We start from the raw sequence: 24,349 nt of genomic DNA, 5'->3' as shown, positions 1-24,349 counted from the left end.
AGAGCAGCAGGGTGTCGTCTGCGAACATTATCGCAGGCACCCTGCTGCCAGCTAGTTTGGGGGCATCAGTATATTGTATCCCATTTAAATGAGAAATTACCCCGTTGACATAAAGGCAAAACAGGGTAGGCGCCAAAACGTAACCCTGTCTCACCCCCCTGCCAACGGGGAATTTTGCTGATAGGAGGCCATTTCTTCTACACCTGACCCGTGCGAAGTTGTCCCGGTGGAGGCGTATTAAAATGTGCAGGATTTGATGGGGGGGGGGTTGTGTTTTGTTTTTTAAATCAAACACCAAGTTATTTATTTCACAGATGTTGTTTTTTGAACCATCATTATTAACATCACAGTCATAATTTTGATGCAATCTTTAAGATAAATGACCTTGATAGTTTAAAATAGTTTCTCTCCAAACATATGGTTAAGTGCTACTGAAGGTTTAAAGACAACATTTTATTGTCTGGGCATTTAAGTGCTTTTCTAAAACTGGAATTTCATCTAGTCAAGCAGTAGCAAGAAATTCAAATGCAGTTTCTTTCTCCTCCACCAACTCTTTGGCTGTTAAATCCATCTTCTCGTGGGAGAAATCATTGATTGGTATCCCTTCAACAAAGCACCAGCTTTTATTCTTGATAGTCACAGGAAACAAATAAGCCAAATCCTCAGGGATGCCGAAGGAATTGCCATCTGAAATCACTCCCATTGAAACAAATTCTCCCTCTCGGGTGCCAAACCAGATATCATGCAGATGATCACAGATGGCTTTTGCAGAAGACATGGCACTGGATAACTTTCTAGCTTTGATTACAGCAGCCCTGCACTGCTGTACTGTCGAGATGAAATCCCCCTTGAGATAGGTGTCATCTTTGATGGCTTCATAGACTCCCACTTCCTTCCCTTGTACCTTGACCTTGGCATGGGTTGCATCTGGATACTGTGTGGAGGAGTGATTGCCCCAGATTAAGACATTCTTCACATCATCACACTACACCTTGAGCTTCAGGGAAATCTGGGCTTTAGCTCGGTTGTGATCCAGGCGAGTCAAGCAGCTGAAGTTCTCTCTTGCGATGGACGGAGCAGACTTTGCGGCTGTCAAGCAGTTGGTATTGGCTGGATTCCCAACCACCAAAACCATCACAGTCTTCTTGGAATACTTGTCCAATGCAGCATCTTGGGATTAGAAAATTTTCACATTTGCTTTCAGCAAATCTTTCCTCTCCATACCCTCTCGTCTTGGCATAGAGCCAACCAGGAGTGCAACATCAAGATCTTTAAAAGCCACCTCCTCTTTGTCAGTTGCAATAACCTCTCTCAGCAGTGGGAAAGCAGAGTCCTCAAGTTCCATTACTACACCCTCCATCGCAGTCATCATGGGAGTGATGTCCAACAAAAGGAGGGTTATGGGCTGCTCCTTGCCAAAGACATCTCCCTTGGCAATAGATTGCAGCAACGAGTAGACGATCTGACCAGCAGCGCCAGTCACTAAAACACGCATCGATGACATGGTGAGGAAGTAGTCACGGAGCAGGCGAGAAGTCTATTCACTCGGTGGCTGCAACCTCCACACTGGCCCAGGTCACCTCTACGGGATCAGGAGACGAAGGAGACAAACCTTCCATAACTGATTACCCACACTGCTATGAGGCCATACAAATGGTAGAAGGGCGCTATGCCCCAGGATCATTACTAGTTGTAAAAGTGCAGAGTAATACCACTGTTTTGGTGATGCTCACACGTGTGACATCTTGGAACCAGAAGGCAGATCAGTCTGCTGGTGGCAGGGCTTTCAGTGGAGCAGGTCCTTCCAGGTCTCAGACCCGCCAATAATTTAAAAGTGACTTTGAAACAGGCCCCTATCAGGCCCGGCATTTATGGCCCTAACTTCAAGGAGAAAAATACTGATTGATTTCATAACAATGACTTAAAATCTCTTGCTGTATTCCTTGTCAGTGACAAAGTCCTTATTAACAGTACAGGTTATATTTCCTCTGTCATTCCATAAAAGACATTTGCTCTGTCCAGATGTTGGGCCTGTGCCTTTTTCATACTACATGGGACTCTTGTATAGTATATGCTGTGAAATGAGTCGCCGTCAGGTGCCTGGGTCAATTCAATTCAATTCTTCCTTTATTCGGTTTAATCATATTAAACCATAAAAGTACATGATAAAAACAACGCAATATAGATGATTCATTTTAAAATCAGAGCTGCCGTCGCCATAAAACAGGTTAATAGACATGAAAAGTTCATATCAAACCAAGGACAGCAATTTAAAATGCAAATAAAAAAACTCTAAAAAGCAAGCTAAAGTGCTAGCGCAGACATTGACTTGCATGCTAGTACTGTAACTTTCAGAAACAGAAGTGACATAGTTAAGGATGACCTCATCATCCAATATGAGTAGTGCATTATTGGTCTGGGTGAATTCTGCTTGTGGGGGAGTGTTTGTGGCCGTGAAATATTGAGAGATATGGGATTGAACTTAAAAGCAGTTCTGGTTTTCCACAGTGCCTATCAGTGGGTTTAAAGATGTTCAGAGACCCTGCCCCTCCAATTCTTGGCCTCTCTGCAGACGATGTCATGTATGAGACTATGGCTTACACAGCCATAGTCTCATACATGACAATTGCACTTACCATTTTACATGAAAGTGTGATGGAGGTCTACGCTACTGCTTAAATGTTGACAGCACCGAAGGAAGAGAGAGAGTGCATGTGATGCAGAAGGAGATAGTGAAAAGACAGTGATGAAGAGGAAGGAGATGTGTGGGACGTGTAGAAGGAGGACTTCAGTAGGATGTGGGAGGAAGAAGGCTATAGGTGGCTAGCAGAGCAAGAAACTGAAGAAAATAGTAGTGAGGAGGGGAAGACAGGAGTGATTCAGAAACTGCGAGGGCCTCTACCTATTCCACAGAAACTCCATCAATGGCGAATTCACAGTCTCACATTTTAAGAATTGAAACATCCCCAATCCAAATTATTCACAACCAAATTATTGCAGCTTTCCATGTAGCCAATACTACCAACAAGCATTGGCAAAGCCAATATTCTTAGGCACATGGGCTCGTTTTGTGGGATATGGCTGGATGCAATAACAGAAAACTCAAGGAGAGGCAAACAAATGCCGATCGCATCCCATGCAGCTCGGAACTCTAGTTTATGTGCACTAGGCCAAGTACTGAATTACAAAGGCCATAACAAAAGAGTTCTAGTTACGCTTCTTTGGCCACACCCCGCCATTCCAAACACCTTTTTGTCGTATTTAAAGCATTGTGTGGAGGTCACTGTTGACGGGGTTAAGAGGATGACAGATATTAATTACTTTCCTTAACTTAACTTAACTTAAAGTTTATTGGCTTTATTGGCTGCTTCCCAGGCTGAGAGCGGGTTGGCTTTCAACAAGTATTCCTCGAGTGGATCCACTGTTGTTCATAGAAATATTTAAATAAATAGTGAAATGCCATAATAAAAACATATTAATAGCACTGACCGAGGTATTGTTACTATATCCTAAACATCGTGTTTGTCAGCTCAAGCAACTGGTGAGATAACCCCTTTTAAAATCCTTGACTGTATTTGAATTATGGAACAGGCTGCCAATCTCCCTCAGAGCCAATGCAAACTTGCTGAGCTTTAGGAAGAACCTAAAAACGGGGCTCTTTCCAAAGTATATAAGGTGTCTGATGGTTCTCCTGTCTGTAAAATACTAAGAATGGTTCACTCCCTGAGTCGATTGGTGGCTTTGTAGCGCCAAGATGACTGTAAAGTGAAAGCTGAGCTTTTCAAATTGATAATATTAATTGAAGCCTTCTGGGACAAAGCGCACTTTTGACATTAGCATACAAAAGTAATCAGGGCTTTAACCACTTGGCTGCTAGGCGTTTTCCCGTCCTGCGCTGGGAATCGCTTTATTCCTTTATTTCATGACGAGCTGGCCTTGTCATCCGCGCAGGGCAGGTAAGCGCCATGACGAGCCCAGCTCGTCATTAGCCTCGAAGGGGTTAAGTGGGCCGGGTCTCACTAGTGCTGAGCACTGGCAGTTGTTTACAGGGGTCTGCGAAACAAAGTCTCGATCGGGCTCTGTTTTGTACCCTGGCACAGGCGGGCCGTTTTTTCTGGACTGCAGTGACAGCAGGCACATCGATGTGCGCGTGTTCACACTGCTCACTTCTCAGTAGTGAAGTTACGGCATGACGCCATGCCAGGTGATCGTTGTAGTGAAAGGGAAATCCTTTAAAGAGAGTCATTTTCTCTCTGGATTTCCTTTCTCTTTTTGAAACTCAGGAGCAGCAACATTGTTGTGATGTCACCCACAGGGCTTTAACCCCTTCCATGCTGATGACGGAACCGCTCCGTCATCAGCTACAGTTGAGCTGTGCTGATGACGGAGCGGTTCCGTCATGGCCCGGCCGCCGCGCCTGCGCGGCGCTGATTTCGCGCCTGCGCGGGCGTTCTAATGAGCGGGGCGGGTCATGACGGAACCGCTCCGTCACCAGCACAGCTCAACTGTAGCTGGTGACGGAGCGGTTCTGTCACCAGCATGCGGCGGCCGCCCCGCCCCTTTAGCGCTGCGGCGGAATAGCCGCCGCAGCGAAGGGGTTAAGTGGAAGCTTTTTCAATATTACATACAAACCATAGTTGCTGCTTATTTATCGTATGCCACTGACAACCATTGACAAAGCCAATAGTCCTGACTTCATGGAGGTATGATGTTACTTGTTGTATCATATATCTGGAGGCAATGACAGTAATAGCAAAATACAAGTCGGTGGCACACCATGCTCAGCACAAATTTAAAGCTTAAGTGATTAAGCCACGCCCTTAATTACATTCCCCCCCCCCCCCCCCTACACGCAATTTTTTCATCCCACTAAAAGCCCTGGTAGTAATACAGAGTCATTAAGAGGCAGGGTAATGCAGGAAGGAATGAGTTAGGTACCTACGCCAAGGTTCCGAGTTAGAGGCTTTGATAAACAGCACTTTCTTGTCATAAAAAGAGCAGTGGAACTTGGAAAGTAAGAGAATTTCTGCCAGAATCTGACCATGGCACCTTGGAGCAGGGCCGGTACAGTTCAGCAGCCCGAGGGGATCGCAGTTTACAGTCCCCTACATAAATCCGATCCGCGCAGTGTTAGCCTAAATTATGGCACATTAGCAAACTCTGTATTTACCAGTGGACCCTTTAATCTCGCCTATGTTTATAGCAAAAACAACATATATCTATACTAATATAATAAAGAGAGAGCCCAAACGTTTGAGGCGGGTAATCTCAGGAACCGCAGCACCAATCACAACACCCAATACAGCGATGGAAAGGGCAGTTGCTGCAGAAGGACATAGGCTATGCAGACGCCCACCAGATACATTTAAAAGGTAAAAGAACCGTGCCAGCAAAGTAGTCCCTTGTGGGCGTGTCTGCGTTGTGCTGTGGGCATGTGCTGGGGGCGTGACAAACGCTGGGGGCGTGAGGAACGTTTCACCCTACTGCCATGTCTCATATTGTGTGCTAATCTCACCCTGCTCCCTTTAAATACCCCTGCACCCCATAATCATAACCCACCCTTACTCCTTAAAATACCCCAACACCCTTAAACACTAACCCATCTTAACCCTATAAATATACCCTGTACCCCAAACCTATCCCTAAACCCTAAAAATATCCCTGTACCCCAAAACCCAACCTAGCCCTGAACCCTATAAATACCCCTGTACCTCAAAACCCAAACCTACCCCTGAACCTTAAAAATACCCCTGTACCCCAAAACCCAAACCTAACCCTGAACTCTAAAAATACCACTGTACCCCAAAACCCAAACCTACCCCTGAACCCTAAAATACCCCTGTACCCCAAAACCCAAACCTAACCCTGAACTCTTCAAATACCCCTGTACCCCAAAACCCAAACCTAGCCCTGAACCCTAAAAATAACCCTGTACCCCAAAACCTAAAATACCCCTGTACCCCAAACCCAAACCCACCCCTGAACCCTAAAAATACCCCTATACCCCAAAACCCAAACCTAGCCCTGAACCCTAAAAATACCCCTGTACCCCAAAACCCATACCTATCCACAAACCCCACAACTACCCCTGTACCCCATAACCCAAAACTATATCTGAACCCTTAAAATACCCAAACACCCCAAAACATATACCTCAGTACCCCAAAAAATATACCCCTATACCCATACATACCTTATCCAAACATTAAAAATAAAACATGCTTTTACCTTTCATGCATTTACAACGAATTTCGCTGTAAATGTATGCGTGGTAAAAGCATATAAAATGTAATGCCATGCGTTATAATGGCATTGCCGAGTCATGGTACTTTTGTAATGAAAGTATGGGGAGTGATGGAATGCGGAAAGAAAGTTGCGGAATAATGGGTGTTTACCCTCCCCCGGAAAGTACATTGGTGGCACGGCAGCCCACATCTCCAGCAGCATACTCATATTTTTTCACCACCCATTAGAAAAATGCACAGGTCTCTCTCATTGATGGCCAGCACCGACATACACTTTTAGACACAACTCCACCAACAAGTTCTAGAATTGCAAACTTTAGAGCTGGGGACGTTCGAATCTCGGCATCAGCTCAACATCCTGTGATTCCAGGCAAATCGCTTTGTCTCCCTGTGCCTACCACAAATGAATGTGTTCTTCTGTAATGTAAATTGTGCTCATGCCATGTTGTCGAGTTCCCGCTATATAATATTGCAAGGAAAAATAAAGTAGGGAAACTCGAGTTCACACACTACTGAACGCGCACTCTTAAGTACATCAGCAGTGCACTGTGAATCGGAGCGTTTCACAGGCCTGTCACAGATAAGAAATGCTATCAAAACAAAATCCTACAAAACAATATACTACTGGCCGGCAGCAATTCATACCCGGACAACGTCGGGACAGGCTGCTAGTTCTAAATATAGAAAGACATTTTGCCGCTCACCAGTCGATTTATAAATGTATTTATTTTTTCAATTTTTATATAGCGCGAACTCGACCTGAAGGCATAGGGGAGCTTTCCATGAGCACCAGGACCACAGGTTCACTTTTCAGCCATGGGGGACTGATGATTTTCCCAGAATCACAGGATGTTAGCTGACACCGAGACCCAGTTGCAAAGTCAGCAGCTCTGGCTCTAACGCCACATCCTCGCCAATATGTAGACTTATACAATTGGCTAATGACATCTTAATATTATTGACAGTCTAGCGTATATCTGACCAGCATACAACTCGAAATACAGCATCATTCATGGGGGGTTTCATTTCAAACCTAGCGGTAAGTGTTCTGATGCAGGTTTCTCCTAGCGCCTAGAAGAGAAGGGTTTGCTCCCAATTACCACAAAGTTGTCAATGCACCGGTGTGCTTCTTCCCTGGGGCGAAGCAGGGACTTTCAGACTGCGCACTTCACCCGTGCACTTCTAAATACGCCCTCCCACAACTGCACCCCCATCCCCTCCGCCTCCCAGCGGCAGACCACACCACCCACTGGCATGTCGGCACCCCCTGTCATTTCCGAGCCGCTCTGCCACTTTCCTCGTTGGCGCAGCGCCATTAGTACCCTAAGAACCCCAGCTTGCACATGCATCCGAATGTGTCCTGATGCTGGGCTAAGGAGTGAATTTACACTTTTAAGTTTACATGCTGTATAATGATGTTCAGTGCTTTAAATGGGCAGGCACTTTCTGGTCCCCGGTACCTACACTTTAATTTGACAGGTTACCTGCACTTCTCAGCGATGATGATTTTATCGGAGAGTTCCAGCACTTCTCAGAGGCAAGTAGGGACTCTGGAGCAGTGAGTAAGTTGCGCTTTTATAGCTACATTTAAAGCAGTGATGATATAGTAACTTTCGAAACAATCACCTTTCAGGTTTATCACCTTTGCAACCGCATTGTCGCTGTGTGGCTTCAGTATGCCATTAGGGGGCGCACTACTGCCTGGTTCTAGGGGTTCTGTGCTGTGAGAGTGCAGCTGTGTGACTCACTCTGGCTCCGCGTACAGCTGCCAAGCAGCTTTCCGTGATCTCAGGCCTCAGGAGCCGGGGTGACTTATGGCGAGAGAGAATTACTTCACCAGCTGCGACCGCCTCACAGGAAACGGGGAGGCATTCGCTCTTGTACAAGTAAATGATTCGTAGAGCCCCGGGGCACTCGCTCCGGGTCACTGACGGGGCCTCCACGGCGAACGGAGCCGCCTTCGGCCGCTTCCAGGCTCAAGCCGAACGTTCCAAGTCTTCTGGACCTACAGTGTACCGCCCTACCCTACTTAAAGCACTATACTGCTCACCCTACTTTAACGCACTATACGGCTCATCTGCGCTAGACATGTGCAATTACGATTAATACTGGTGTTCACCCGTATTATAGCATTGTATTCCTTATGGTAATAGGACAGATTTTCAGGGTAATCAGTTGAGTTGCCCAAGATCACACACTCTTATATGAGATTGGGAAATCTGAATTAGCGGACTGCTGGTCGCAAGGCGGTCAATTTATCAATGATAACACCTTCCCGCCTGCTTACGTGTTTAATACAGAATAGGGGTTCGGAAATTAAGGAGAACAAACATAATTCCCCTACCAAATGTTATATTCCACGCACCACGCCTCATTGGATATCCCCTCAAATACTTTTTAATCCCGCGCGTTTGAGCCCCGATACATTTAGTGGGGAGACTGGGTTGGTGCTTAGTTACCGGTTGTTCAGCCGGCACCGATGCATGATGATGACATCTACAAGGCTGTAGGGGGCACTTATGCGCCCCCTTACACTGGCACGTTCACACCGAAAATTCTATCCCAGTGTTTCCCAAACTGGGGTCCGTGGACCCCCAGGGGTCCCTGACACATTCCCAGGGGGTCCTCAGGGAGCAGTTTTAAAAGCACTCGAAAATTCTTTGTAGAATTAGCAGTTTGAGCAACAATAAAAGTGACAAGATAACACCAGTGATTAGTGTACCTGCTGGCGACAGATAAGAGTTTTGTCCAGTGGCAGGTTTGACTTATCAAATGTAGCACAGAGGGTTAATAAGCCTGCTGCTAAGAACATGTACCGTGTATTTTAAAAAAACAGAATTTTATGTGCATAGGTCAGTCCATTACTTTTTTTGTCACAGAGATTCTTTCATTACTCTCAGCTCACAAGAGACAATCATAATCTAGCACAGTGACCTGTAAACTGTCATCAAAGAGCTGCTTACACACTGCATGGTACAAGTTAGTAGCTTATGTTTTTTCCCAGTCTTTCATTATCCTGATGCTGCTAAAGGGCTTTATTTGGGTTAAAGTCAATGCTAACCACTGTGTGGGGTTCTGAATCCTGAGTGTGTGCTTTTCCAGTCCAAGTACTCTTTAAAAATGCCTACCAGTGTGGATGACATGTGAATCCTACACCTTGTAGTCCCCGTTGCCTTATGTAACATTTTCTCTACATTGATTTACAAGTATGATGTATTGTCTCTATATGTGTGTGATGTAAAGTGCTCTGACATCCTCCAATGATAATGAGAGATGCTATAAAACAAATGAAATACATGTGACAGATGTGCTATGGAGAAATGAGAGGCACTGGAGAAGGGTGATAATAAGGGAATCATTGAAGAACCCCAACAAAGTTTGTTGTATCTTTTAATGTTTGAAATTTAAATCGTACAAATTGCTGGGGGTCCCTGGACTCCAGTGGTGAGTCAATGGGTGTCCTCCGAAGTCAAAACTTTGGGAACCACTGTTCTATCCCATCGACTGTGAGCGATGTGACCTGCTCGACAGAAAACACAGACACCGGCCCTTGGAGGGGTGAGTGGCAGGGACACTAAAGGCAAATGCAGGGCTTAAAGTGAGCTGGGTTTTGCTGGGGCTCAGCACCGGCAGGTCTCAAAAGCAGATGCTGAGATGGTCCCTTTCAGGGCTCCCCGTTTTTGCTCTCACCCTCAGGGTGAAAAAAAGTACCTCTGCGGCAGTACCACCATTTGCTGTCTTTGATGTAACTTCAGAGAGACTCCTTATACTTGCTTCAGAATCATTTCAATTCTGAAGCATTTTCAATATTCCATACAACGGAGCCAACATTGTTGGTTATTTGCCTTATGCAACTAACAGCCATTGACAAAGCCAAGAGTCCTGGCTTGTTATAAGTGTAATGTTACTTGTTGTACTATCAGGATGCAATGATAGAAGCAGCAGAATGCCAGTTGGGCGGCACACGATCCTACAGATTTCTACGCCCCTAATTAGATCGGCCACCCCGGTTAAGAGACACACCCCACACACAGTTGTTTCATCGCACTTAAAGTCCTGGACAAATGTACGCATATAGATGGCCCCCAAGTGGTCCAGTGTGATGGGTGACACATTTAGCCTCTTCTGTGTTCTTAACCGACAGCACTGCCCATGGACACCGTTCAGCCCGCAAGTTCGATGTTATAAGCGAAAACTACACGCCACAGAATGCAACTTCAAATTGGCCATTTACCAACTACGCATGTTATTCCATTCGGGCAGCAGATGCTCGGCGCTAAGGGAGAACAGCAACCCTCTCCAAGTAGGCGACTGATTCCCTCCTATGTAGCCAAAGATTCTGAAATGGATTACCAGTTTTTTACTCTTTCATACAAATTGTCTTGTGTTTTTTTATGCGGCTGTCATGCAGTCCGGTCTTTCCATGCCAGCGTCTTCACTTGTAGGCTCCCGATTATTAAAGGAAAAACAAAGAAAGCAAAACAACTGATACCAGAATGCAAAGCAGAAACACCAGCTCGGACAACTCAAGTTCATCGACACAATGTGGTGCTTACAGAACCACCCTAACCTGGCGGGGGTGGGTGTAAGTGTGCGCGCGTGTATGGAGGCTAGAGGCACACCCGGCATCTTTGGACACTCACCGATGCGGCTTAAGCTGTCCGACAAAGTTCTCCTCAACTTTTTCATGCTGCTGCTGCGGGGCGCGGCGGTCTGCGGGAGCAAGTCCAGGTCGCACATCTAGAGCCGGCGATGATGCGGGGCCGCAGTGGTGCGGGGTGACGGAAGCCGGTTTCTGCTGCTCCGCAGCCTCAGCACCAGCCGCCCTCGGCAGCCTCTGAACACCGTCCGGGGCTCAGGGCCATGGAAGGAGAAGACGGCCTGCGAGCCCGCTCTCGGGCTGAGGGAAGGCAGGGAGCGCGGGGCAGGGATGCTGCAGTTCCGGCCAGACAGCTGCCCGGCTGTGAGAGGCAGAAGGAGAGTGGACATGTACAACCGGGACTGTCAGCCAGCACCCGGCATGGCCAAGTCTTTAGCGGTAGCAACAGCGCCACCACGCGCCAGTGAAGGGAAGTGCAAACCTCTTTAGTCAGTCTCTGACATACGTTCACATATAAAGCAGCCATCCCTGGAGACGAGTAATCACGTCGATTCCTTCAAGAGGACGCCAGACACCATGCCTCAAGTGCAGGTTATAATGTAAGAAATTAGTACTGTTCTATGTGTTCGCTTCTATTGCACAAACTGGACTATTGCAACGGCAGTAACTCTTATTTACAAGGGGCGAGGTCTTTCGAGATGCTAAGGGGGGGGGGGGGGGTGATGAACTCTAGCATTTAAGAGAACAGACAGTAATATTACAGAACTCTTTATATACCATTGCATGCCTTTAGGATTCGACCCAAAATGTCTTAGTCCCTATTAGCAAGCATGTACATATGCAATGTCTTCTATTTGTATTAAATGTGTTCATATACATTTAATACAAATAGAACACATTGCATCTTTGCATTTTAATTTCACAGTATTCCCTGAATATTCCCATTTTAGATGTGATGGGTCAGTTCGCATAAGTGCTCTCTACTTGCTCCAAAATGCCTTTGTGAATAGTCCTCACGGCTTCTTTCGGACACAGAGCGAAACTCGCTGCTTTTCATCTTTCAGTGGTAGAGAGAGAGAGAGAGAGAGAGAGAGAGAGAGAGAGAGAGAGAGACCAAGAGCTCTCCACAGGCTCTCCGCTCTGCACCACTCCCCAACTTCACGGAGAAGCTCATAGGTGTATTTCTCTCCCTTTACCGTGAGTTATTTGCCTTCAATAGCCCCCCCCCAGGGCAGGATACACTGTTAATGACGCGCGAAAGGCTAATATTCTATCCAATCACAGTCCTAGAATATTTTGGGGAAAGTTAAACATTCTCGAAATATTGCAAATTAACATTTACATGTATTAATTTACTGTTTCAATGCAACACCAGTGACTGACAGCAAGAGGGGAAAAACATGGGGAACTCGTTCATAAAAGGGCTCACAGCTGAGGATTCTACCAGTGTTCAAAAGGGTTCACTGCTCTGCCCCTCTCTCTTTATTCTTCTAAGCTTTAGAAGTTTGGACCTTGTATTTTGTCCATAGGAGGCACCATCTCTATGATCTTCCTCCTGCTTGTACAGTCTCTCACATCTCTGTGCACCACATAAGAGCTGTAACACCTTCTGTTATTCTTGGCTTTTTCCTCAGTGATCCTTTGCAGGGTGGGATTTAGATGCCCTTAATTGTGAAGGCAACCTTCAACTACAAATCCCAGTATCTGCAGTGCTTATGAATAAAAAGCCAGTGTTAGTTGGCAACAATACACTACGGAGCATATTTACAAGCCCCTATTGCCACCACAGTGACACTTTTCACGACCTTGTGGTGGCGATAGGGGCTTCGTCCTTATTTACAAGGCAGCGTTAAGCCACTTAATGTGGTTTATGGTGCCTTGTAAATAAGGCACCCTTTCACTCTATACTTAGAGTGAAAGAGGAGGGCAATGGGCATTGCGGTGGGCGTTCCACCACAACAACCATTGATTCTGACGCTGCCTTCTATTTACAAGGGTGGTGTAAATATGGGGCAGCGCCAAAATTAAGACCATGGAAAACCTGGTCTTACCCTGGTGCAAAACAAGAAATGTTTAATTTCTCCTAGCTTTTGCTATTTCCATGTGTGCTGCGTTGTGCAGCACAAATGGGAACAGAAAAACACAATTGATTGTTTATGTGTAGGAAGGTGTCCCTTGCGGCACATAAACAATCATAAAAAAAAAGATGGTTTGCAACTTCTTTGTGTGCTGCATTAAGCAGCACACATAGAAGTTACAAAACAGCATTTAAAGATTATTTATGTGCACAACCTTCTCCTGCAATGCAGACACCCTTGCACTAAGATAAAAGTGCCTGCATTGGTACTAGGCAGCTACATTTAGAGCCAGCGCAGGGGGAAACACAGGGCTGCATCATATTGTTGTAAATATGGTGCAGCCCTAAGTTTCAGAAGTGGTGGAGATTTGCTAATTTTTCAAGTTGCACAGCAACCATTGAGCAAGGTGGAAAGCACAGCACAGAGCCATAATCTACTAAGATTGTATCTGCTGCTGCAGTTATTCCCTGCACTTACACTCTAAAAATGCTACTCATAATATCGTGGTAGATAGGTTAATGTGGGCTGTTAAGCCAAGGAGTTGTACAGGAATTTCTAGACAAACACAGAAGCCTTCCATGCATTAGATGTGTGCAGTGCCCTGCAGTGCACATGCAAGACATCATTTTTGGGTGAAATTAACACATTTCTGTGAAGATGTAAGGATGACAAATAGTTAGATGTCACAAGTAGAGTATTTATTAGTCACAGCTGTACCACGTCCTGAGTAACTGAAGATCCATGGAATGTCTCAGGCAGGCAAAGCATTGTACATTCTAGATTCCGGTGACATGGGCATATGACATGGCTGATGACACAGTCCAGCCAGATCACCGTAATTTCCCCTTTGGTAACATCTGCTTGAAGAAGGTGTTCATTTATGATGCAAAGCCCGGTATGGTCATCTTAGTAGATCAGGCTTTGTGTTAAAACCTATGAGTGTTTGCACTGATCTGCCCCAGTACGCACTCCATGACACAAAGCAACAGAAAGTACCCCAGAGCAACATCTATGTGCTCCGAAAAAGGGCATCTTTCCAGCCAAATCAGCTTTAACACAGCTGGTAAATACCCTGGTTATTTTGTGCTGGTTTAAAGCCTTAGCAAATCTGTGCTTTCACATGTTGTCAGAACCTTAAGCATTTACCTGGTGTTTTTCTCCTGTGAGATCAACACGTCATCTGCTGAGTTGCCAGTCCCAAGCTCTGCCACCAACCTAGCCTGACCTAGTGATTGTTAGAGGATGAGAGAGGAAAGAGAGTGTGGGGTAAAAGAAGGAAGAATTGAGAAAGCGTGGGTAGTTCATAGGGCGACTCTGTCTGTCAGGTTGCGTTGTGCCTTCCGTCTGCGGCTCATAGTTCTTGGTTTGTCAGTTAGATATGGGTTTGCTTTCACTGTCATTTATCTAGTGGCTTGGCTTGATCAACTACTTTCTGTCTAAGCATTTTTCTTGCAGCCTATAACTGGAAGACTTAAACACTCTACAGTGAGGTTCCCTTCTTGAGGCTTTTCTAGTTTTGGAAACAAACTTTTCCTCATTTTTCTAAGAGGTAGCCCACTTTTCCTATTTTTTCTGCTTTCAACTAACTTCCAGTTTGTGGTAGTAATAGGTGTGAAACCCTTGGTTGATCCGGGAAAGATATACATTTTTTAAAATTAGATACAATTGTGAAATCAGCAAGGGGTCACTTGTTTAGCTCTCTCAAGGTTTTCTCAAATAAACTAACAGTTGAAACAAAAAAAAATATTGAAAATGAGTACGAAGAAACAGCCATTAGGGACAAGATTTTCATCTGTAACTTCTTGCGATGACGGATGATTTATAAAAGCAATATACCATTACTTCTGATAGACCTTTTGGTCGTGTGGATATATAGTGTTTGTAGCTTGTCCAAGAACACAAGGTATCCGGAGTCAACAACTGAGCTGCACCTTACAATGGTTTTTCATTGTGTACTGAGTAAAGAGCAATTCATATCGTAAAATTAAAATGCCTATATTTTTCAGAAATGTACACCTGATACTGTGTTCAGAATCAGAAAAGACATTATTTGGGTGCAAAATGCATCCATGAAAGTATGCAATTCAAGTTAAAAACATTAAATATAAAAAACGCTGGTTTAAATACACTAAAAAAGGCTGTAAAATGGAAAATCTAATAAGAAATCCAATACAATATGAAAAGACAGACACATATAAAAACACATCAGGCCAGATAATTAATACATTACTCAAAGTGCATGGTGCTTTGCACCCCCACAGAGGCCCTCAGGACAGAGCCAACATGAAGGCAAGACTCAACATCTGTCAAAGAAAAGAAAAAGCAGAACTGCACTGCCTAGGCAGACCCTCCAGGATTTCGCGATTTCGCGGTTTGCCTCGAAATCGGCACTTTTGTAAAAATGCAGCGATTTTTACAAAAGTGCCTGCGAAATCGGCACTTTTGTAGAAATCGCTGCATGTTTTTACAAAAGCTAATCCATACCTCTATATCCTGGGGGTCTGAGATGTTGGTATGCTGCTAAACGCTGTTCATGGTCCAACATTATTCAACATAAGTATGGAACTGCCCTGTTTATCCTTTGCGAACTCAAAAGTAAAGATTTATCAATATGTAGATGCTGCATAACTATACTTAACATCATCTCTGGAAGACATTCAAACATTTTGATCCTAGCTTATTGGAGTCCAACCATAGATGTCTGGAAATTTAAGCCCTTTCAAAGTCAACCCTCGAAGTCAAATTCCTTTGGGTTTCACAGTTCTGTACCAAATTCCACTCAACTTTAATGGCTGAACTGAAACCCAATGGTTCTCCCCAACCTTATCGCTTGAAGTGAACTCCTGACTGAGTATCCATCTCCGCATCTAAACAAAAACAGCACAACTTTCCTCCACTCTCTAGGAAATATTTTAAAATAACTGTCACTCAGCCAGATTTTAAATTTGCAGCTGATACACTAGTGATTTAGCGGCAAGGCTCGAGTAATGCCCTGCTCGCCAGTCTATCTGAAACAAGAATGCCCTGTTAAAAGCAATCTTTTATTCTACTTCAAAACTGGTTCGCCTCAAAGAAAATATAAAACCACTTAATACCTATATTAAAAGACCTTCATTGCCTATCTTTGAAAGCGATTTCCAAATTCAGAATATTCTTCTGAACCTAATAAGCCATCCATTTGAAGAACCCTACAGGCCTACTAAATATGTTGACTGTCGCAGGGTGACTACAAGGATTGAAGAGAAAGGACTCTTTTCAACTTGAGTGATCTAAATTCGAAACAACCCTACCTATAAAAATCACTTTCAGATATGACCGCCAGGCGATTGTGTGTTCTACCCAAAAGGCTGAGGACTGTGTCATCCCATCTCTCTTTTAGAAAACATTTAAAAACTCACCTGTTTCTCCTGTTCCTCAATTAAGTTCACAGATTTTTTTAATTTGTCTGAAACAATGTACATATCGGATATGAGTTAACCACCCTTAAAGATCTTTTTCTTCACTCCACTGTCGCTCCCATGGTTATTATTTTATTATAAAAGCAATGCTTGTTTCAGTGTATTTTGTAAATATTTTTGTTCTGTGTGAATTGCAGTTGGCGCTATATAAATTGTTAAATAAATAGGAACAGATATTACACGCATCCCCTTTAGTTGTTCTAATTAAGGGTAGGCTCAAAACTCCATCAAAAGAAGGAAACACAGAAGGGCTATATGCACATATATTGCACGCACTAGGTTCACATGAGATTTTACATAAATTGCCTGTAATGGACAGAAAATCTAGCCCTGAAGAAGGGTAATAACCTGACAGTTGGAGGAAGTATCCTGACCCAGAAAGATCTTAATCTGCGAAATTCACTTTGTTCCATGAAGGACATAGATTTAAACCAATGTAAATCACGATTACCGGATGAAGGCACAAAGACCGAATTATGGAAACCAGACACACCACTATGTAACCAGTACAAGAATAGAAAGTGAGACAAACATTTATACCAGTAGAAAGAAAAATTAATAGCACAGACAAGTTTGTTGACAAATTGATGAACAAAAGGCTACATTTACTGGAGAGAGCACACAGATACACTAATCTCTGAACCTATAGCATATGGGTAAAATGTTACTGGAAGACATATTGAAAGCGATGGATAACAGTCAAACCAGCTGCAAGGCATACTTAATATGATGAAGAGAAAAAAACAAGAAATTGTGAATAGTACGTATCATTGTAGTGCAGCCCGAACCCCATAACTGAGCACCTGAAAGGTATAGGTGAAATGGGGAAGGCAATTCTAGAGCATTGGTGAAATGAACAAGTCACAGCAACTGAGGAAGCCAAAGACACAAAACAAGAACAGTAACTACCTAAGATTACCCACAAAAAAATGTTATATCCCCTCACATGTATTTAGCTCTCTTGATCTAAGCAGCCTTCCCTCACAGACCTTGGAAGGTTGCCCTCCTAGTGAAATTAACTCAAAGCATAAATAAAAACAAAGTCCTACTATAAATGTTCTAGGCAAATGTAGAAGAAAACCTTAAAATCCAGACTATTGAGTAGGAACTTATTCAAATGTTGGACACCAAACAAGACTGAAGCCTCATTTCAGGGCGCTCATTGATGCATCAGTTGCTAAATAAAGTTTTGATGGCAAGAACTGCTTTAATGCTCCGTCCCCCTTGTAACAGGCAACCTCCTGATTTGATTTCTAGGGCTTGCTCATCTGTTGCTCGTAGGTGACATTGACTAGTGCCGTGGTTTGGCATCTTATGGGCTCAATCTACGTGAACCACAGCTGGACTGGAAGCAGCAACCAGCCCATGTAATCTTCTCTCGAGCTTCCCCTGTAGCATGGGGTGATAGTGAGAAGCACCGCTCACACTTTTGTTACAGGGGCCAATATTGTAGCACTGCTGCAAAACTGGCCTCCACGGGTCCAAAACTGCCCTCCACCCTTCCAGGCCACTGGGAAAATGCCTGGTGCCCACTACGGCCAGTCTGGCCCAGACGTGAACTACACTTTCCATCCTTCCCATTCGCTGTTTTGCTGCCTTGGGCTGCTGACGGGCAGTCTTTTGCTTTTTGAGGGAACCTGCTGCACTCGCCGCATCGCCCTGGTGGGACTTGTGGTCCCAGGGTGCACCACCACTGAATTGGGCACAGCTGCTGCATTGGGGAGGTGCCCACTGCTAACACCGTGCTATAGAGCGCCGCCTTGCCCCACGCAACGCGGGATGCCTGTAACGCTGTTTTGCTGCCCTGGGCTGCTAACGGGCAGTCTTTTGCTTTTCGAGGGAAACAAAGTGTCTACATTGTAAATACACCAAATATACATAGTTTCATGTTGTTAAATAACTAAAAAACTAAGATATCTGTGTTTTTTGTAGGAAAAATGGCCAAATAAAATGCCACAAAATTGCCGCTAAATTTCCATATTTGTGCCACTATATTTCCAATTTTGTGCTGCTAAATTTGCTAATCCATGCCGCTATATCCTGGGGGGTCTGCCTAGGATCCTGAGATCTCATAAACAAAAAATTGTTTAGTATATTTTTTGTAAAATTCACAGAAAAAGATAAAATGTAATACTGTTTGCCCAGAATTGCCACCACAAGGACATAGGGAGATACCAAGATGTTTTGATAGCCCAGTGGCAAAAAAAGTTTTAATGGCGTCCACCCTAAAACGAAATAATAAGCATCTTGCTCAGCACAACGTGCACTAAACATATATTTCGTTGGCAGACTATTAAGGCTCAGGTGCAGATAAGTGGTGACAGAGGGCTTCAACTATTCCACAGAGAGTCTATGAGATGGGCCATGATTGAGTATTAGCGTTTTCGCATACTTTTTATTTAAACTACTGCTGGAGCAAGGCTCCATAAAACCGTGAGACAGCCCAATCTCCTGAAATGTTTTTTTCACATACTCTAGCCATGGAATACTGAGGACCTTATTGTATGCTAAGCAATCCTTGCTCATGTCTCTATTAAGGGCCATCTCCCCAGTTCTTCAATTAGATAGCCAGAGAGTTATTTGTACACCTCTGAATTTGGAATTACCCATGCTATCATTTAATTCAGAGGGCATTATTCAACGTGTATTCTTTTTGCATATTGACTTAAATTTGGAAGCTACAAATACAGAGAAATCAAATTTGTAACTGCAAACGTTATACAATTCTGTATTTCCATATGTCTGCAGATAAAAACCCTACCTAACTTGTATTGTCCGGCCTACTGCTGGAGACACAAAATGCATCAAAACCTGACCTGGAGACATCATATTTCACCCAGCAGAAACCAGGAAATCCTACCATACCTAGACATTTCTGAAAACTGGACACCCATGGGACTCCAGAGTGGTGTGACTTGTGCGGCTCTCACCAGGTTTTCTTAACCAAAACCCCATAAAAACCTCAAACTTTGACTAAAACATATGGAAGCCACAAATTTCACACCACCCAGAAGTCCCCCACATCTCCTTATAAAAATAGTACTTTACTGTGTGGGTGTGCCTTGTGCAACTGACAGGAAAGGACCCAAAATGCAGCAGGGATACACCAAATATTTCCTATCAAACTGTCCTGTTTTTTGCAATTTGGATAGCTGTGTATCAAAACTGCATATTTCAGAAAACTAGACACACAGAGGAGTCTAATGTGGTATACGTTGTGTCGTTCTCACCAAAGTTTCTAACCCAGAGGCCCTTGCAAACCTCAAACTTTGGCTAAAATCACACATTTTCCTCATATTTCTGTAAGGGGAAGATATAGAATATGTGGTGAACCACAAACTTTCCATCAACCAGCATTCCCCCATGTCTGCTGTAAAAAATGGTACCTCACTTGTGTAAGCTGGACTAGCGCCAGCGAGAGGAAAGTGCCAAAAGTGGAAGGTGACAGTCTCGGACTGAAACGCTGTGTGCTAGCTGTGCTCGTTCGAGCCTCACGCTAGATTTTTACTTACACATATCTTGCGGCTGCTAAAATAGTACTGTCACCATTAGGGACAGGTTTTTAAAAATTACAGGAGGAAATTGAGTATTGTGCTTGTTTTTAATTTAAAATACCTTCTGCGTCTGGTTGAACTCACGCCCTCTCGCCCGCACTATAAAAGCATTTAAAACGCACTCCGCTGCTTTAGCGGGACTTGGGACTCGGGGAAAACTATTTACCACCGCGCCATCTTTGTTAGCGCTCTAGTGGTTGGCCTGCCTGCAACTGCATGTCTATTTAAACAGTCCAATGCAGGCGCGCAGCGAATGCGTGCAGCGAAGCGCCGGAGATGCGCCAGAGATAAGCCCGTTTGCGCCCGTCCGCGCATTGAACACGCTCAGTGCTAAGAATGCTGCTGGTTTGAGGTATTCCAGGGATTCCCTGTTGAGTATAGGAGAGAGGACAAAAGGTGGGCCTCAAAAAGATGGGCCACAGCCCTCAGTTACCTTAGGGTGTGGGCTGATTAATAGCCGGTCCCTGGTTAAACACCACCTGGAGGTGGCAAACCTGTTAGTAGATATGGATTTAGACGTCCTTTTTATCACAGAGACATGGACAAGTGTGAACTCCTCGGTGGAGCTGGGCCTTGCATGCCCGGACGGATATAAGATGTTCCACAAACCCAGGTCTCAGGGAAGAGAAGGAGGGGTTGGGGTGATATTTAGGGACAAGTGGGACTTTTCCCCCCTCCAGGTTGATGATGTTGAAGGAATAGAACTACTGGGCTTCTCCCTACAAGCACCCAAAGGAAGGCTGCTGACTGGCATGATCTGTTATAGGCCACGATACACAGTATCAAACACTCTATGACACTATCACCGCCCTTGCGCTGACCCACTCTAGATTGCTGCTCCTAGGGGATTTTAACCTATGGGACAATGGGCCCCTAGGGAATCACCTGAAGGATTTACAGCATATATGTGGGAACTGGGGCTTAGCCCAGCTGATACTGGAACCAACTCACTCAGGTGGACATGTATTGGATTTGGTATTTGCAAACCATACGGGGACAAAGGTGATTGATATCTTACCCCAATGTTGGGCCGACCACTTCCTGATCCATTTTCTGATCACGGTACCTATTCAGGGGAATGGAAACAGCTGCCCTGTAACTTATCGTAAGGGACGGGACTGGTCTAAACTTTCTATAAACAGAATAAATCCAACTTTCACTAGTAAAACTCCCTTTGATCCCAAGGGCTCCGTGGACCAGAACTATCGGGTCTACTGCAACCATATCACAGACACCCTGGATAAGATTGCTCCTCTGAAAAATATAAAGAACAGAAGGAAGCCCTCAGCCCCCTGGTTTAGTGAAGAGCTGAAAACCCTGCGCAACCTGTCCAGACAGGCAGAAAGGAAGTGGCGAAGACACTATCTAGAGTCTGACAAACGGCTGCTAAAGATGGAGCAGGCTATATATAAAGGGGCCATCGCTAAAACAAAGGCGCTCTTTTATGCTACTACCATACTTCAATCATCCAACAGCACTAAAAAGCTCTTTAACATCGTAAGAGACCTGTTTAACCCAGCTTGCATGAGCAATGAGGTGGTCGTAACCCAAAAACTGTGCGACGAAATCGCCGCCTTCTTTGAAGAAAAGATTGCTAAAATTGTGGGGGGACTCGCCCAGGGTAAGGCTAGCAGCCATGATTTATCACCTCAGATGGCTGAGGAGGAACCACGAGCAGTACCATCCTTGGAGAGCTTTCCATCTCTTACAGAGGAGCTCTTTACTAGTTTGGAGCTTGGTATATCCTCAGGGTCCCCGCTAGATCCGCTCCCTCATAAGATCTGGAAGGAGCATGGCCCGGAACTTCTCCCCTGGCTGCATTTGATCTGCCGCCAATCCCTGGAGGAAGGAGTGGTACCAGAGATATGGAAACAGGCAGTGGTAACCCCCCTACTAAAGAAGTCTTCGTTGGATCCAACAATTCCGGCCCACTTCAGGCCCATATCCCTGCTGCCCTATCCCATAAAAATTCTGGAAAAGGCTGTCAGTAGATCTCTGTCAAGCTATCTAGAAGAGAACTGCCTACTGGATAAGGACCAGTTTGGATTCCGCCCAGGCCATGGGACAGAAACTGCATTGGCAACCATGCTGGACACCTTGAGAATGCGAGCCGACAGTGGCAATTCATCAGTACTAGTACTGCTGGATATGTTGGCCGCATTCGACACGGTTAGCCATGCAGTTCTGCTAAGGAGGTTAGAGAATCTGGGCGTGAAAGGTAAGGCCCCAAAATGGCTACAATCCTACCTGTTAGGCAGACAACAGGTAGTGACTTTGGGTCCGTTTGCCTCCCCTAAATCCCAGGTCCACCATGGAGTGCCACAGGGCTCGTCGCTCAGCCCAATCCTCTTTAATATTTATCTGCAGCCCTTGATCCCTATTATAAAATCATATGGGATCGACTTAATCAACTATGCTGATGACACCCAGTTGGTGTTCTCCCTGTAAGGGAAACATGCGGTGACCATGGATACTCCCCAGCGATGCATGGGAAAGGTCGCCGGCTGGCTTAATGCAAACTCCCTCCAATTCAACAAGGGGAGAACAGAGGTTTGTTTATTGCTCACCGGCTAAATTAAGTCAGCAACCATCTTGTGAGATCAGGCTCTCGGCGGGAGCTGACCCCTGCATCCCAGTTAAGACCGTGCGGAATCTGGGAGTATTGTTTGACGAAAACCTTCAATTGGTCTCGCAAACTAATAAAACAATCAGTGTCTGTTTTGGCCTGCTAAAAGCGCTCAGACAGATTCTTCCTCTTCTGCCCGAAGCGATCCGACCTCTGGTGGTAAGTAGTGTAATCTTGGCTAGACTCGATTACCGTAACTCGCTGTACCTGGGTGCCCCTCTATACATCTTGCAGAGGCTCCAGAGAGTCCAGCGTTTTGCGGCCAAGCTAGCATTTAATAGACCTCGCGGCTCCTCTTCCATAATGGCGTTGAGAGATCTACATTGGCTGCCAATAAGAGATAGAGTCACTTTCAAATCCTTATGTATTGTTTATAGAGCGCTACACAATACGGGCCCTCTTCCATTGCAGGAAAGACTTACATGGTACAAGCCCAATAGGTCTCTGCGCTCCTCCAGTCTAAGCCTGGCAGCCACTACCAGAGTCAGACTCTCCAGGATGGGAGGCAGAGCTTTATGCACAGTAGCGTCTCGGCTATGGAATGAGCTGCCTCAGAACATTAGGCAGGCCGACCCCTTGATAGGCTTTAGGAAGAGCCTAAAGACATGGCTATTTGCCAAAGTCTGAAATCTCGGCGTCTCTCATCCAGCTTTTCAATCTGTCATTTTCATCTGACTAGTTTTCTTCCAAAGCGCCAGGATACCCGCAGGGTGACAGCTGCGCTATACAAGAGTAATATACAATACAATACAATACAAAAACACAAAATGGACACATCACATTTTTGCTCTCAAAACCAGCCATTTTCTTGCAATTTGTGAAGCTGTTCATTTTGCGCCCTACGGAAACCTATAAACCTGCACATTTCTTAAAACTAGACACCCAGGGAAGTGCAGCGTGGTGTGACTTGCATGGTTCTCACCAGGTGTTTTTTGTCCAGAAGCCGTGCAAACTTTGGCTGAAAACACAGACTTTCCTCACATTTCCGTGATGGAATGTTTCCTACCACCCAGCGTTCCCCCAATTCTCGTGATAGAAATGGTACCTCACTTGTGTGTGTGGGCCTAGTGACCGCAACAGGAAAGAGGCCAAAATGCAATGTGGAGACATTACTATTTCCCATCATAAAAATGATCTGATTTGGTAATGGGGGAGCTGTTGTATTTAAGTCCAGGATTGGCTGCCACTCTGGCAAAACCTACTAAAGTCAGACAATTCTGAAAATTAGATACCTGTGGAAGTTCAGGGTTGCGTGCCTCGTGTGGATCCCACAAAATGTTCTCACCCACAATGAATGAATGAATGAATGAATATAAATTTTGTAGAGCGCGAATGCCCTGCAAAACTCAAACTTTGCTTAAAATCACACATTTTCCTTGCATTTTTATGACAACTTCTGAAATCAACAAGGATCAACCAAATTCCCACTAGCCAGCGTTCCCTCACTTCTCCCGATAAAAATGCTACCCCACTTGTGTGGCTGGTCCCAGTGCTCACAGCATGAAAGGTTCAAACCAGGACAATTTGGACTCCACCAGCGAGTGCCTCCTGTCCGCTTCTTTGCCTTTACACCCGTGTCCATATTACGGTGTGGGTTTCGAGGCATATAAATTCTCTCATTCGCCTGAGGCCAAGTCCCCATGTAAATGAGGGAATGCCCTCTCGAGCTAGCGGTGGTGTTACATGTGAGCCAGCGCTATCAGTATTACAGAAGGGGCTGCACAAGTGTCTGTGATCCATTCTATAATACCAAAGTGCCCTGGGAGTGCAGAAAGCAGGTGCACATGC

General features: G+C 44.9%; 1 protein-coding gene and 1 pseudogene across 3 annotated transcripts in view; both read right to left on the bottom strand.

Annotated features, from left to right (window-relative positions):
• The window catches only part of CDK14 (cyclin dependent kinase 14), a 2,039,605-nt gene extending 2,028,354 nt beyond the window's left edge, over positions 1–11,251 (bottom strand). For all 3 annotated transcript variants that reach the window (XM_086941837.1, XM_086941840.1, XM_086941838.1), the window contains exon 1: positions 10,889–11,251. In XM_086941837.1, the coding sequence (XP_086797963.1) occupies positions 10,889–10,985 (97 nt within the window). In that variant the 5' untranslated portion in view covers positions 10,986–11,251. The remainder of the gene's footprint in view (positions 1–10,888) is intronic.
• On the bottom strand, positions 290–1,504 carry LOC147688940 (malate dehydrogenase, cytoplasmic pseudogene; annotated as a pseudogene).
• Positions 11,252–24,349: the final 13,098 nt, after the last annotated feature.

This window comes from Lissotriton vulgaris, chromosome 10, assembly GCF_964263255.1.
Source record: "Lissotriton vulgaris chromosome 10, aLisVul1.2, whole genome shotgun sequence".
In the NCBI taxonomy this organism is placed as follows: Eukaryota; Metazoa; Chordata; class Amphibia; order Caudata; family Salamandridae; genus Lissotriton; species Lissotriton vulgaris.
This window is presented reverse-complemented; position numbering and strand designations above follow the sequence as displayed.